General features: G+C 35.5%; 1 protein-coding gene across 1 annotated transcript; it reads left to right on the forward strand.

Moving 5' to 3' along the window:
• The first annotated feature begins 4,287 nt into the window (after window positions 1-4,287).
• Window positions 4,288-6,622, forward strand: LOC131162983 (galactan beta-1,4-galactosyltransferase GALS1). Its single transcript, XM_058119635.1, has 3 exons — window positions 4,288-5,548; window positions 5,822-6,225; window positions 6,323-6,622. The coding sequence occupies exons 1-2, from the start codon at window positions 4,302-4,304 to the stop codon at window positions 6,180-6,182; spliced, it is 1,608 nt and encodes a 535-aa protein (XP_057975618.1). The 5' UTR covers window positions 4,288-4,301; the 3' UTR covers window positions 6,183-6,225; window positions 6,323-6,622.
• The last annotated feature ends 11,110 nt before the right edge of the window (window positions 6,623-17,732 follow it).

A 17,732-nucleotide genomic window follows, 5' to 3' on the forward strand; every position in this document is an offset into this window, starting at 1 on the left:
AGTCTAATAAAATTTTCAATTATATCCTAATATATATACACACACACAAACACATATAGATCTTCTTGTTTAATTATTTTATCGTTCATTAAATTATAGAATTGATACAAAACACATAAATCTTATAGCAATCTTTAGAGTTTGCACAATAGTTAATTATTAATTTATATTATTTTTTATTTTAAAAATATCGACTTTTAAAATCATTAGTTTGCGTCATTCCAATCTCAACCATCCTGCTTTATAGAGATGCTAATATATTTTGTGTATTCACTTTTATTAATTAGTGTGACGTCTGATTAGATTTTAAACATGCTTTACAAAGATGTTAGTAATTTATGTCGTAAAAAATAATATAATTAATTAAAAGCAATTTCTTTTTAAAAGAAATAAGATAATATGTTGATGATAGTTATCTGTCTTCAATTAATATATAGTCCGTTGTTATTTAATGAATCTCTATAAGAACCCGAACTGTGATAATGGGTTAATATATATAATGAGAGGGAAATTTTGGTAAAAGAGCAGGTTCGTCGACGAGGCCTTTGTTATTCTCGTCGACAAAATTCAGAGCCTCGTCGACGAGAAAAAGTCGAGGGGTTCAGAAAAATTTAAATATCAGGGTTCGTCGACGAAATTGCTGTCTCGTCGACGAAATCCCTGAAGACCTCGTTGATGAGGACACCACTTCGTCGACGAAATCCTTTGGGTCAAGGGTCTTTATAAAGGATATTTTGGTTTGCTTCTTGGCTAAGTTTTTGGAAAAGCTCTCTCTCTCTCTCTCTAGAAATCTCCCTACACACTCTCTCTCTCTCTCTACTTTTCTTTGCCGTTCGTTGCCGGATTCGTAAATCCAACGATACTGCGAGGATCAGTGAAGGATTCTCTACGTTTCTACTGGATTGGAATTTTGTTTCGAAAGATTTCAGGTTTCGGGCCAAAATCGAGGTAAGGCTCGGTTTTCATTTCCGATTCAGTATATGTATAGTAGTACAGATTGTTGGTATGTTTTGTACTGTGGTTTGTAGATTTCGAAATCTCGGTTCATAGTTTTGAGGACCTTAGAGTTCATATTTGGATTTTGGGTTAAGGTAAGGAGATTCTATTTATATCAGTCCATTTTCAAAATCAGGATCGGTAAGCTTATAGGCTACGATCGTATGTATATTATGAATACTTATTTAGGGAAATCTATCGGGTAACAATATCGAATTTTCGGGTTGCAGTTTTTCGAAAAAATTGAGGATTTCGGGTATCATCTCTATTTTGTTTGGAAAACTGTTGTTTGCATTAAAACTGTATTATTGAGGTGACCGTAATCCATATTTGCATAGACTGTATACTTGAAATTGTAATTGATATGATTTACTGTAAACCAAATAAGTGTGGTATGTATGAATGTATGTATTTGTTTCAGGTATTTGTAAAATAATTATGTGGCGGCTAATTACTGTATGCTAAAATGTATAGGGACATGAGTTCCAAAATGATTTTAGGTTTTGTGAAATTGGTTTGGGCGGCTAATTACCGTACGCCGAGAGTAGCCGGCTCTATATCCGGGGTGTGAAATTACACCAGTATGTTCTGGATGGTCATCGGTGGGTGTGATCTACATCGTATGTAGCAATGGATTCACAGTGGGCCTAGGTCATCGCAGCGTAGTTGGCACGTGGCAATGTAATCGGGGTGAGACTAGGTGACCTTGTGTAGTTGCGTATGTAGCAATGAATTCACTATTGGGCCTGAGTCGTAGATCTTCGTAGTTGCATGTGTAGAAACGTAACCGCTGTGAGACTAGGTGACCTTGTGTAGTTGCGTATGATGCAATGGATTCACCTTTGGCCTTGATTATCGCAGCGTAGTTGCGTATGTAGCAATGTAATCGATGTAAGACGAGGTGACCTGGTGTAGTTGCGAACTAGTGTGACGACACTGACCATATGTATGTATGTATGTATGTATGTATGTATGTATGTTGGGTACCATATGAACTGGAATGGTTTTCTGAAAATACTGGAACTGTATGTATTTGTATGAAACTGTATGAATTGTTTCAAACCGTACGGTATGTATAGTGTTATGAAGTATGTAAAATGACACTGGTATGTCATACACTGATATAAACTGTTTTCTTCCTTACTGAGAGGTGTCTCACCCAGAATGTACATACAATATTTTTCAGGGCCTTCAGGTAGCGATAAGTAGCATCCTAGCGTCTGGAAGCAAGGGTGTCGTAGCTACTGCTAGTACCGTCTAGGTACGAGTTTTGGAATCCAGGTCGTCAGGATAGTTTTGCAGACACCTGGGGTATGTTTTGTATTATGGGAATGTATATCCTAACTTGTATAGTATAGACTCTGGTATGATACTGGTTATGTATAAAAGACCGTATTTCGCTGCGTATGTTGATGAGTATGAATGTTTGTATGTATGTATGTAGGGCATCCGTTCACCCCACGGGGTCGGACCCTCTTTGTATGTTATATCAGGTATGTTTTAATTGATACAGAGACAGGTCAGGTTACTTAAATTCATACTTGGGACCCACCTGCGGGTTTGGGGCGTGACAATCTCGGCAACAATTGTTAATTACTCAAGCAAATTAATTCATATTGATCTATCGGTACACTTTATTAATGAAATAAAAAAATTACACAACCATTAGAAAATTTATATAAATTAGTTTAAACGCTATTCATCATATTTCTTTCTTATCTATGAATAAGTTGTTAATGTAATGCATTTAAAAACATTTTCAACCTAATCTTAAATATTTTTTTTCTTCCTAAAAGTCATAATTTCCTAAATTTGCTAGCCATTTTTCTTTTTATTTTTCTAGGTCTAAGCCTCCATTTCCTTGGACTTTTAAATCTTTAAAATTTTTAATTAAAAGTAAAAATTTTTAAGTCTCATATTTAAATTCATGTAAATTTAAATAAAATTGAACATAATCTTATATTATATTTTAATTAAAACACACAAACTTAACTTTAAGCTTCAAATCTAATATCTCTAGCTAGGGGTGTGCAATCAATCGATTCAGCCAATTAGCCGAATTTTTTCGATTAACCCCACCCTATAACTGAATAGACCAGAATGAGCTCTTTAATCGAACCGTACCTGATCAAATCGAATTGTTGGGTAATTTAGTTAACTGAATAGAATTAAAATTAATTATAGAAAAAAAATATGAATGTATAATTTGTATATCGAAATAGGAATAGTCTAATGGAACATTGGAAGTTTAAAATCCTAACCTAAAATCATATAATTTAATAATTTATATTTAATTATTAATTAATTAAAATTCAGATAATTCGATTAATCAAGTTACATTTTCCCCATAACCGAACTGAAAATCGAATACCAGAATTTATCCTATTCTGAAACCGAATTATGCTCATCCCTATCTCTAACTAGATGTATTCAAGTCGAGTCGAGTTAACACAGTAAAATGCTTAAACTCAACTTGACTAAAAAATGTTGAGCTCGAAACTCAACTCAAACTCGATCAATTCAATAATTGTTAAACTCGAACTCAACTTAACTATAAATTCATAAAACTGGAGTTTAAATTGATTTTAAACTAATCTTGGATACATATATATAATGTATATATAAAATTAAATATATTTATAAAATATATATTATATGATATATATAATGGAGAAATAATAAAATTAAAAAGTTTGATTAGGCTTGAAACTGACTCGAATATTATTATTAAGTTTGAACTCAACTAGTTAAAATACTCGAATAGTTTAAACTGGAGTATAATCGAGTCAGATTAAATTCTGGAACAAGTCAAGATCAAGTCGCTCACGAGCAAGCTTGACTCACTTGCACCCTCATTTCTAACATAGAATAAATATATCATTTAAGATGAATTGCTCTACTATTTACACATTTAAATTTTCTTCGGAAAATATGAAGAATTATTCCAGTATTATATATATTAAACTTTTCAATTTGTATTCAATTCATCTTTTATCTAATAATAATTAAAAATATCATTAATCCTCTAAAAAATATCATGGAAATTTCATATTTAATTTTTTAGAATTAAAAGATGTTTTTTATATTATTTTTAGAATGAAATAAATATTTATCAAATTTTATTTCTATTTTTTAAATATTTTTTTACAAAATAAAAATAAAGGCATAATTATTTTTTAATAAGTTTAGGCTGGGCCACTTGGGCTGTCCACACCCCACACCCGCCGGGGTGTCAATTTCGTAATTAAATCAAGATCCAAACCGCTTTGTTATAACGGTTGACATCGAGCATTGTAAACTGGAGCATGTCAGCTTTGCCAATGTCGGTGCCTGCTTCAACGGCAGGGGAGCACTCCCTCATAGTCTCCACCGCCGGAAAAATGAGAAAGGAAGCGGCGCCGCCGACGGCCGCCGCCACCACCGTCACCACCGTCGCCAAATTATCCCATTTCTTCGAAGCAAAGCCTTTAGCAGCCACATTACTTTCCTTGACCTTGCTCATGCTCATCTGGAACCTCCAGCCGTTTTACGAAAACCTCCTTTCCTCAACCGCCGCCACCGCCCCCTGCTGCTCCTCCACCATTTCCACCCTGAACAACACCGCCACCGCCGCCGACGCTCCCGCTGCCGCCGCGCCGGCCTCCGATATAAAGTACATGAGCTCAAAAACGGCCATTCCAAATGCAGACCCAAACAAGCGTGTTTTCCAGGCGTACGGCAACGCAGCCTCGCTTTTCGTCCAAATGGGAGCCTACCGGGGCGGCGACCGGACCTTTGCGGTGGTCGGCCTGGCCTCGAAGCCCCTCCACGTATTTGGCTCCCCGTGGTACAAATGTGAGTACATTTCGAACATTAACAGCAACAATTCATCCAATTCGATGAAGGCTAAGGCCTACAAGATGCTTCCCGATTGGGGGTACGGTCGCGTCTACACCGTCGTCGTTGTCAATTGTACTTTCCAGGCGAATCCGAACGCTGACAACTCCGGCGGGAAGCTTATCCTGTACGCGTACTATGGAGCGTCGCCGAAGAGGTACGAGAAGATAGCGGCTCTGGAGGAAGCGCCGGGGTCGTATGACGAGTCTAAGTACCGGCCGCCGTACCAGTACGAGTACGTGTACTGTGGGTCGTCTCTTTACGGGAACGTCAGCGCGGCGAGGATGAAAGAGTGGATGGCGTACCACGCCTGGTTCTTCGGGGAGAGGTCGCACTTCGTGTTCCATGACGCCGGGGGAGTGTCGGCGGTGGTGAGGGCGGCGCTTGAGCCGTGGGTGAGGGCGGGGAGGGCGACGGTTCAGGACATAAGGGGTCAGTCGGAGTTCGATGGGTATTACTACAACCAGTTTTTGGTGGTGAACGATTGCCTCCACCGGTATCGGCACTCTGCGAACTGGACATTTTTCTTCGACGTGGATGAGTATATGTACTTGCCAGACGGTAACACGCTCGATGGCGTCTTGAAGGAGTTCTCTGGGTATACTCAGTTCACTATTGAGCAGAATGCTATGTCCAGTGCCTTGTGCTTGAATGATTCTACGGAGGATTATTCCAGGTACGCGGCGCCACCTTAATCGAAAAATAGAAAATCAAAATTTAAGAAAAGTCAGGGCAAAAGTAGAAGAAAATTTACTGGCTTTGCGGGAAATTTTTGTTTTGCAAGGTCGAATTGAGCATATCAGGATTTATAGTTTTATTTAGTTCAATTTTTTGCTGGGAATTTCATAGCTGATCAGCTGCCAGCTGGTTTGTGTTATATTTAGATCCGCATTCCAAGAACAATTCGTAATTTTGATTTCAGTTGATGGAAATAATTAATAATTTTCAGGGAATGGGGTTTCGAGAAGCTCGTGTTCAGGGACTCCCGCACGAGGATTAGACGGGATCGGAAATACGCGATACAGGCGAAGAACGCGTACGCGACGGGCGTGCACATGTCGGAGAATGTGATCGGGAAAACGCTGCACAAGACGGAGACAAAGATTCGGTACTACCACTACCACAACTCCATAACCGTGCCTGGTGAATTGTGCCGGCAGTTCCTGCCGGCGTCCTTTAAGAACCGGAAGGAGACCTACTGGTTGGATAAAGTTCCTTTCGTCTACGACGACGGCATGAAGAAGCTAACCAACACCATCAAAGATTTCGAAAGCAGAGCATTGGGAACCTTGCAGCAACTCTACTCCTGATCCATCCATCCCAAACCCATCATTACTTGCAAAAAAATTATCCGTATAGCCGCTTAAAATCTAAATTTTGATTAATTATTCAAGATTTAAGGTAATTAGACTGTATAATAATTTAATAACTTCTTTCGACATGTGTGTAGGGACGGAGCTACTCAACTCAATCATGATTTTCGATGTTGTATGAGTGAAGTAGATCGAGTTGCTTGCTGCCAATTGGAACCCAGTAACCCCCACCACTTTCGATTTTTTTTTTTTTCTGCTGTAAATTAAGGTCAGTGTTTTATAATTCATGGTTTTTGATTTTTCTTCCCCAGCTTAAATGTTAATTAATTTAATTGCTTATTTTAATTTATAGTTCATTTTTATGTAAAGCTGTTCTGCTGCTGTAATTATTTTTCCATTCCAGCTTTCGTGGGGGCAGTAAGCTTTGCCTTTAAAAAGTTTCTGGATTCCTATTATTATTTTTTTATTATAAAAAAAGGAAAAAAGATAGAAAGAAAGAAAGAAAGAAAGAAAGAGAAAAAGAAAATTGAGGAAAAGAAAATATTAGAACCAAGAAGGAAGAAGAGCGAATAATGCAAGTTAGGTGAGCCTAATAATCCAAAACTCCAAAACCACAACCCATAGGCCATAATGGTGTTTGTCTTGATTAGGGCCACTAGCTGGCTAGCCTCTTGGTCCCTCTTTTTCCTGTCCTGAGTTGTTTCAAGGCATCACTAGTTATACATATTGTATTAAATTAATTTATATATTATGATTTAGGATAAAAGATATTACAATCTCTTCAGATTTGATAAAAAAATAATGCCATCTTCTAAAATTTTAAAAATTCTAGAAATCTCTTTTGAAATTTTAAAAATTCTATAGGCCTACCTTAAGGTTTGTTGGAAAGATATAAATCTTATTTTGTATTTTATAAAATGACAAGTTTATTTTTAGAGGAGACTTGCATTGTTTTGATAAATCTCAGGAGATGTGTAATATTTTTTAAATTTCAATTGAATTCTCTGTCTTTTTGTCAAACATAAGGAGAGATGAGTGTTTTTTGTCCTATAATTTAATGAGTTCTACTTATCATCTCAAATTCTTTAGGTCCATTGATGATAGAAAGATAATTTTTTGTAGAAATTATTTGGATCCAATTTTATTTAATTGACGCGTGAATTTTATGCAAGTACTAGCTTATTTTGACAGCTTCAAAAACATATTGTGAAATTTTTTTTCTTTAAGAGTTTATTCTTTTTAAGTTATACCCTTGCTATAATTAACCAACAATAACAATATATTAAAGCATTTAAAAAACAAATGAATTTTTAAATTCCTCTATTTATTGGTATTTTTTTGAATTCATAATTGACATATAAACAAATTAAACATGTTTTGCTATGTTCATTCTTATAAATTTTTATGTAATCTTATAACCTTGGTTTTAAAATAAGAAGTAATCGTAATTTTTTACTAATCATAATAAACAATTGCAATAATAAGTATGAACACATTCTTATGAAGTATTTAAACAAACTATAATTTTTTCTTTTGAAGAGAATAAGTAATTGAGTCATAAATCAATATTTTGGCTCATGTTATATAATTATTTCATTAGGTTTCACCATCAAAAGCATTTGCTAGTTTAATCTGAAGGTTTCTTATCATTTATTCAATTTTTAAGTTAAAATAGGCTACAAAAGAGTATTTTGAGAGCCTTTTTAGTTGATTGATGTAAGTTTCTAAAAAAATGTAGAATTTCTTTTGGCTTTGATCTATTTTTCTTCTCCAAATACAAAAATCATTACCTAATATTTTTTTCAAGAATCACAAGAACACCTTTTTGTTGGGCCCCACAAGGAGGGACACCCAACAAATCTCCCCCTCCCAACTTATGCGGACGACTCCACCAATCCGTCCAAAACTCGACACTTTACATGCTTGTCCTTGGACAATGCTTTTGTCATCATATTCGAACCATTATCATTAGTGTGAATTTTGTCAAACTGCAATAATTTCCTATCTAACACATCTCGAATCCAATGATATCTAACATTAATGTGTTTTAACTTTGAATGGAAGATAGAATTCTTACTCAAATGAATTGAACTTTGGCTATCACAATAAAAACATACTTGTAACGACCTGCCTATTTTACTATATATTTTTTTCCACATAATAACATTTATAATAATTATAATAACCTGCTAAACTGGCAAAGTCATGATCAACTTGGACCCATGGGTACCAGGAATATACCTATCACACATCTTTAATACCTAAGCAGCGGAAAACATAAATTACATACATACTATCCAACACCAAACATAGTACCAGAGTTCTACTAAATCTGTCATATATATATATATATATATATATATATATATATATATACAGTCATCCATAAAAAGACAAAAAAGTGTCTTACGGTCTCAATTCAAAAAACCATCTTATCCTAACTCAACCACTTACCCTATTGACAGGGTAGCTCGGTCAACTTCTACTGCTGCAGGGCTCTATCCGCCCTCCTACTTGGATTTCCTGAAATGTTTGTAATGCTAGAGTGAGACACCTCTCAGTAAGAGAAATAAACTAATATCAGTGTGTGGCAACATGAGTATTTTCTGTGATATACATGTAACGACCTCAAATTCCTTAATATAAAATGTAACATAATAAATAGAAAAGTCAACCCGAACCCATGGGTAGTGGGGATAACCTGACATAAACAGCAAAAACCTAAGCAGCAATAAAAATAAATTACATTCATCCAACCATTAATTACATAATATCAGAGTCTACTACATCATCAAAACATTGTACTTATATACAACCTCCAAAACATCAAAATAACCCTAGGATTATACAAAAAAAATAATCCTGATCCTAGTACAAAATCTTACCCTCCTAGTGGGGTAACTTAATAAGCTCAACGGCGGCAACGACCCGCCGGTCTCTCAGGATCTTTTGAAAAATTAATTAGGTTCAGGGGTGAGACACTTCTCAGTAAGAGAAAATAAACTAAATACAACTGTGTGGCAATATGAATATATAATGTAGTTATATATATACAATACATTTCATCTATCTGTAAACATTCATCATAACATACTTAATCATCATATACGTTCATATTTTCTAGTAACTTATATCATTCATAAATCGTTTGTTATGTTTGATAATACTAAAAACATACCCAGGATGAATAGCTAGATAATGTCATGTATTACCCCCCATGACGGGTTGTGCAGCCCAAATGCGGGACCCGACAATGGTTGACCGACTACTACCGAGTCAAATATGTCTGTAAGTACGATGGGCCCCGCACCCTGGTCTGGACTTCCAGGTGGACGTCTACAGCTCTACACTGAAAGCCACACCGACTATCCATCTCCCACCCCCTTGTGGGGTGGTTAGCACAAGTCTGAACATAGATATCTGATCTATATAGCTACGATATCGAGCTCCTGAAACTAAACTAAACTAACATCCAGGTTCTGATAATATATAATATATGATACTATAACATCTTTCATAATTTCATAATTACGGCCTCGTGCCGAACATTTCATATATATTATTCTGAATATAAATCAATTATCATATATTTCAAAATCATCATATACTGCATTATTACGTAATTCCTGAAAACATGCTTATTTGTAAAATTGTCGTAACATAATACATTTCATGAAAAATAATATTCATGCCACACAAAGCTGAGTAAATATGTATGTTTCATTCTAAAATCACATTCCTTTATAACAACAATATTTTCCCAATAAAATACATTTTCTCAATAATATTCAAATATAATTCATATTCCTTGAAAATTACTTTGCTGATAATACTAATAATACGTGTGGAAAAATAACTGCTTTAGTTTATTCCCTTACCTGACTACTGAGAAAGCCCCTAAAATATCCTAGTCTAACACCCATAGAATTTCCTGATCAATACTCTGGAAATGAAAACTCCCAATATTAAACTTTAGTATTTCCATGGGTATATCATTTCCTATAACTACCGTAAGACCAAATTTGGTTTAAAAAGCCTTACCTCAACTCAGGGATGAATTCCAACTTGCTTTCACCAACGATTCGTTCCGACAGATTTGAAGAGAATTTCCCCAGGAGCGTCGTGGTGGCTTCATATTGTCGAACCGATGTAAATTTGGCCCAAAATCGAAGAAAGAAGGAGAGAGAACGAAAGGGAGGAGAGAGAGGATGAGAGGTTTCTTAGTTTGGAAGTTAAAATCCAGATTTTTAGTATTTGTAGGACTAGATTCATCGACAAGCCACGTCATCTCGTTGACAAGTCCTTCAATAATTTCGATCCACTCGTCTTCGACGAAATTCAGTCTGCTCAAAAACCTCTCTCGGTATTTCTTCGTCGACGAATTTGGGCTTCGTCAACGAGGCCCTCTTATGCCCTCGTCAACGAATCCCTTGTGTTCGTCTACGAGGCCTCTGATAATTCTCCTTTTTCTTTATTATTTTAAATATCATTTTTATTTGGGTTGTCACAATACATATAAACAGTGCATAATTCATATCTGGTAAAAATAGTTTGTATCATATCCAATTAAAACACGATTTAACATAACATAGATTAACGTACTAAATTTCTGTACGGAAAAATCATCTTGTATAACCATATCATACTTGAAATATTATCCAAGATAGATAGTTAGTTATTGTCATGTCTTACCCTACACATGACAAGATTGTGCGGCCCGCAGGTGGGACCTAGCAATGGCTGGCCGACCATGCTAAGTCAAATACAGGTGTGTAAGTACAATGGACCTGTTCCACTTGTATCAGACTACCAAGGGAACTACGACACTTCCATAAAGCCACATCAACTGCCATCTCCCACACTCTACATAAGATGTGTGGTAGCACTAATGTAAACGTAAACGTAAATGTGAACATATAGCTACGGTACCGTGCTTTTTGAAACTAAACTAAGCTATTCGGGTTCTAATAACATATAATACATTTTATGATATTGAAAATAGCATTTTCATATTTCAAAGTAAAACATGACATGATAATATTTTCTTGAAACTTGACATAACATGCATAATTACCACATTTACTATAATGACCTGCCTATTTTACCATAATTTTTTTTATAATAACATTTAATATAATAATCCTGATATCCTGTTCAACTAATAAAACATGATCAACCTAGACCCATGGGTACTAGGGATATGCTTGAAATACAACTTTGATACCTAAGCAGCGGAAAACATAAAATCATATACATATCAAGTTTTCCAACCAACACAGTATCAGAGTTTTACCAAACCTGTAATATACATATACACATCCCAAAAAGACCAAAGAGAGCCCTAGGGTGATAACCCAAAAATCCATCAGACCTTAACATAATGACTTACCCTTCTGACAGGGTAGGACAGTCGACCTCTAACGCTGCAGAGCTCTATCCGCTTTTCTATCTGGGAATGTTTATATAGCTGGTGCGAGACACCTCTCTGTAAGGGAAATAAACTAACATCTGTGACAACCCGAATAAAAATGGAATTTGAATAATTAAGAGGGAGAGAAATAGAAACAGAAACAGAAGGAGGCCGTAAACTTCGTCGACGAATGCGTAGCATTTTGGGAATAAAATAATTTTAAAGAGATTGCCTGAATTCGTCGGCAAATACAGGGGTTCGTCGACGAGTTTAGTAGAAAATTCGTCGACGAATACAAGGATTCATCGACAAAAAAATACCGAGAGGGGGGTTTTAAGCCAACTGAATTTCGTCGACGAAATTTGTGAAGGACTTGTCGACGAATGACGTGGCTCGTCGACGAATCCTCTGCTCTATAAATATGAAAAATCCGATTTTTAACTTACAAAAGAAGCTAACTTTTCTCTCTCTCGATTTTTAACTTACAAAAGAAGCTAACTTCTCTCTCTCTCTCTCTCTCTCTCTCTCTCTCTCTCTCTCTTTCTCTCTCTCTCTCTTCGATTTTGGCCCCGCTAGTCGCCGTACCGAAGATTTGAGGCTACCACGACGCTCTTGGCGAAGTTCTCTACAGGTTTGCCAGAGCAGATCGTTGGGGAAACGAAATTGGAAATCATCCCTGAGTTGAGGTGAGGTTTTTTAAGCTAAATTTGGTCTTGTGATAGTTATAGGAAATTATGTACGTATGAAAATACTGAGGTTTAATACTGAGGATTTTCAGTTTCAGGGTATTGATCAGGAAATCCTACGGGGGTCCGGTTAGGATATTTTATGGGTTTTCTCAGTAACCAGGTAAGGGAATAAACTAAAACAGTTATTTTCTATGCAAATTATTATTAATTATGAGTAAATTTATTTTCAGAAAAGCATATGTTATATCTATTTATTACGAATGAAATGTACGATTGGGAAAATATTGTTATGATGATTAAAATGTATATGTATGTATGAGATGCTAGAAAATCACAATTTTAGAATATGAAGTATGCCTTTTAACAGTACATGTGTGGCATGAATATTATTTTATGTGAACGTATTATAATATGAAAGATTTTAGGAGCAAAGCATGTTTTTCAGGTATTATGAAAAGATGAGTGATGTTGTGATGATTTTGATGAATATATGATAAATGATTTATTTTCAGAATATATATACCTGAAACAATCTTGGCATGAGGCCATGTATTTATATTATTGGCACGAGGCCGTATTTATGATATTGGCACGAGGCCTTGTATATATGTTATGTTCGACACGAGGCCGTAATTACTATACTTTCGGCACGAGGCCGTAATGATGTTATTGTAACGTCCCTCAATTTCTTAACATAAAATATCACATAATAAATAAAATAGTCAACCTGAACCCGTGGGTAGCGGGGACACCTGTCAAACACAGCAGAAAACCTAGCAGCAGTAAACATAAAATCTCAAACATCCAGTCATAAAACATAATACCAGAGCATTCTATACATCAATATACTATTTGTATGTACAATCTCCAAAAAGTCAAAATAACATTAGGACTATACAACAAAAATCTCCTGGTCCTAGTTCAATGCTTACCCTTCTAGTAGGGAAGCTCCAATCACTCAAAGGCGGCTCTGGCCCGCCGATCTCATTGGATTTCCTGAAAATCATTTAATGTTTGGGGGTGAGACACTTCTCAGTAAGGGAAAATAAACTAAATACAACTGCGTGGCAACATGAATATTTAAGGTACATATACGTATACATATGTAGTACATTTCATAATTTTGTAAACATCCATCATATCGTATTAGATAAACATATATTTTCACATCTGTTAATAAATCATAACATACATAAAATCATCTATTATAACTGTAGTACTAAAAACAAACCCAAGATGAATAGCTAGATGGTGTCATGTATTACCCCCCATGACGGGTTGTGCAACCCGAAGGCGGGACCCAACAATGACTGGCCGACCACTGCGCCAGGTGGACGTCCACACTCTACTGAAAGCCACATCGACTATTCATCTCCCATCCCCTCGTGGGATGGATAGCACTAATCTGACGTAGATATCTAATCTACAATATAGCTACGGTACCAAGCTCCTCAACTAAACTAAACTAACATTCTGGTTGTGATAACTTATAATACATGATCATATATATAGCATCATTACGGCCTCGTGCCGAAAATATAGTAATTACGGCCTCGTGCCGAAATCATGCATAAATACGGCCTCGTGTCGATAACATAAATACGGTATCGTGCCGATAACATAAATACATGACCTCATGCCAAAATCGTTTCAGGTATATATATATTCTGAAAATAATTCATTTATCATATATTCGTCAAATTCATCACAACATAACTCATCTTTTCATAATACCTGAAATCATACTTTATTCGTAAAATCTTTCACATCATAATACATTTCACATAAAATAATATTCATGTCACACATATGCTGTTAAAAGTCATACTTCATATTCTAAAATCTTGATTTTCTAGCATCTCATACATACACACACATATATATATATATATTTTAATCATCATAGCAGTATTTTCCCAATCGCACATTTCATTCATAATAAACAATATAACATATCCTTTTCTGAAAATAGATTTACTCATAATTAATAATAATTTGCATGAAAAATAACTGCTTTAGTTTATTCCCTTACCTGGCTACTGAGAATTTCGTTAGGATCCAAAATTTCACGCCTTTGGCGCCCAAAATTTAACTCCTGCAATTTACATTTTTCCCAGATTAATTAATCTATTTCTCCAAAATAATACTCATCTAGCCTTCCCTAGGCTCCATATACCTCAAATTAATATTAAACTATTATTTAACATCCCCACTTAATTTTTTAAAATTTTGCATGCGAGTCCCAAAATTACACTCGTGGCGCTCACCCGGGCCCTAAATTCCAGAAATCCTATTTCAGTTACAGATGCTTAATATTTTAGCATTTCTAAATTAATTCTAATTAATTAAAAATAAGCCCCTTAATAACCCATGTATCCCAAATTTGGGATTTTGGCCCAACACCCCCACGAGAATCCCGTCCCACTAGACTTGTAGAGAATCATCCCTAGATTCTCGTGGTGGTGTTCATTCGTCAATTGAGCTTATATTTTGCAAGAAATTAAAGAAAAAGGGAAAAATGGCTTACCCCAGGGAATACGCTTACGCCGCTCCTACCACCGATCCGCTTCGATAGAAATGACGGTAGCGGTGAATGGAATCCAGTGATATCTTCGGATTTTCGATCGGACGAAAATCCATCACGAAATCGAGGAGAGAGGGAGAGAGAATGAAGAGAGAGAGAGAGAGAGAGAGAGAGAGATAGAGAGAGAGAGAGAATTCAGAGCTGCCTGAGAAAAGAAAAGAAAAGAACAGAAGAAGAAGAAGAAGATAATGAAGGAGGGGGGGCGTGAATGCTTTAGAAATCACCTGAAGCTTCCTCAAGCTTCAGGTGATGTAATATATAATAATAATAATAATATATTTAATTAATATTAATAATAATATATTTAATTAATAAAATAAAAATTAATTATAATTATTATTTTTTCTTTTTTAAAAAATCTGTTTAATTAATTAATTAAAATTTTTTTTGGAATCATTTTACTAATTTTTTATATCTCTTTTTTGGGGTTTTTACAGTTATATTCATGTATTATATGTTATCACAACCAGGATGTTAGTTTAGTTCAGTTCAGGGGCTCGGTACCGTAGCTATATGTAGATCAGATATCTACATTCAGATTAGTGCTAACCATCCCATGAGGGGATGGGAGATGGATAGTCGATGTGACTTTCAGTAGAGTGTGGACGTCCACCTGGCAGTCCGGATTAGGGTGTGGCGTGCTCATCGTACTTACAGACATATTTGACTCGGTAGTGGTCGGCTAGTCATTGTTGGGTCCCTCCTTCGGGTTGCACAACCCGTCATGGGGAGTAATATATGACACCAACTACCTATTCATTTTGAGTATATTTTCAGTATTACAGTTACAACAGATATTTTATGTATGTTATGAATTATTAACAAATATGAAATTATATGATTATCCAGTATGATATGATGAATGTTTACAGAATTATGAAATGTACTATATACGTATAAATGCCTTAAATATTCATGTTGTCACACAGCTGTATTTAGTTTATTTTCCCTTATTGAGAAGTGTCTCACCCCCGAATATTAAATGATTTTCAGGAAACCCAGAGGGACCGGCGGGTCAGGGCCGTCGTTGAGTGGGTTAGCTTCCCTACTAGAAGGGTAAGCGTTGAACTAGGATCAGGAGATTTTTGTTGTACAATCCTAGTGTTATTTTGACTTTTGGAAGATTGTAAATAAATACAGTATTTTGAGAATGTAAATAACTCTAATATTATGTTTCATTGTTGAATGATTGAGATTTTATTTTACTGCTGCTTAGGTTTCCGCTGTGATTGACAGGTATCCCCGTTACCCACGGGTTCAGGTTGACTTTTTCGTAATTATGTTATATTTTATGTTAAAGGAAATTAGGGTCGCTACAACATCAGTGTGTGACATCATGAGTATTTTCGTGTTATACATGTAATAGTACATAAATCATAAATGGTAAAATTGTCTATATCATATCTGGATAAAACATAATTTATCAGAACATGATATAACATACTGAGTTTCTATACATGAAAATCATCTTATATAACTGTACATGAAATAACACCCTAGATGGATGATAAGTATTTCCCTGAAAATTTTGACTTAATTTATTCTCTTACCTGGTTTTTTTGAACTACGCCAACAGGAATCCCAAACTAATGCCTGCGACGCTCGCCCGGACCTTGAATCAAAAACCCTAGTTTCATTAAATCAAACCTAAATAAAACACTATTTTAATATTTCCTATGCCCATAAATTTCAAATAAATAATTATACCCTCAAATATAACCAATTTACTTATTTCCCCAAATCCCACTCTCGCTTTGGAATAGTGCCTAGGAAACCCAAATTGAAAATTTATTCCAATCAAAATGACGACGATCGCGACTAGGACCCCATGGTGGTGTCCGATCGTTGATTTGATTGAAGATCTAAGGAGAAATTAAGAAAATATGGAAAGATTATCTTACCCTAGGAATGGTGCCTACGCCGCTCCCATGACAAATCCGTTTTGGTAGAAATGTCGGTGGTGGAACTAAGAACCCAACGGTATTTTCAATTTTTCGATCGACCGAATATTTGTCGAAAAATTGAGGAGAGAGGGAGAGAAGAGGAGGAGAGACGAGAGAAGAGTCGACGCTGCATCTCAGGATTTCAGAAATCGTGAAGCTTCAAAATGAAGCTTTAGGTTACCTATTATATATATAATGTTATATTATTTTATTTAATTATAATAATTATTATTATTAAATTTTAATTTTAATTTAACTATTTAATTTTTAATTTTTAATTTTTTTTTAGGATCATTCCACTAATCTTATTTAATAATTTTGGGGTTATTATATGAATATTGCAATGTGAATATTGAATTGTGAATATTGAAATGTGAATACTGAAATGTGAATATTGCAATGTAAATAATGGAATTTGAATACTGAATTGTGAAAATGGAAATGTGGAAATGAGAATCCTGATGGACTAGAGTATTTCTGAAAGCACGATACCGTTGCTAGTGGGATGATAAGTGCAACCACACGGTCTTGTGGAGAGTGTGGCGTGATAGTCTATTGAGCCAGTGCGTAAGATAGTTTTGCCCCCTGGGTCTAGACCAGGGATTGGCAAGCTAATCGTACTACAGACAAATTGATGGATTTCTTATTTTGATCTAACCGAGTTGGCCAACCATGGTTTAGATCTAACTTTCGGGGCGCACAACCTTGACCATGGAGGAAAGCATGACGTGGTGAATATCCTCAAGGCAACCATGAGTTACAGACGACACATAGATGGGTTATAGTGGACAATCATGAGTTAGATTGTGAAATGAAAATGAGAAGTGAAAGAGTGTGAGTTTAATTACATAAATAACTAGGGCGAAGTAAAACTCGCCACCTGAGGCTTACTGAGAAAGGTGAGTCTTCTGATAAGTATAA

This window comes from Malania oleifera, chromosome 8, assembly GCF_029873635.1.
Source record: "Malania oleifera isolate guangnan ecotype guangnan chromosome 8, ASM2987363v1, whole genome shotgun sequence".
Classification (NCBI taxonomy): domain Eukaryota; kingdom Viridiplantae; phylum Streptophyta; class Magnoliopsida; order Santalales; family Ximeniaceae; genus Malania; species Malania oleifera.

Bases quoted from the DNA above. Each gene is read 5' to 3' on its own strand.
- LOC131162983 (XM_058119635.1), top strand. From the start codon at position 4,302: ATGTCAGCTTTGCCAATGTCGGTGCCTGCTTCAACGGCAGGGGAGCAC. The intron at 5,549-5,821 runs GTACGCGGCGCC...AATAATTTTCAG, and splicing joins TCTACGGAGGATTATTCCAG to GGAATGGGGTTTCGAGAAGC.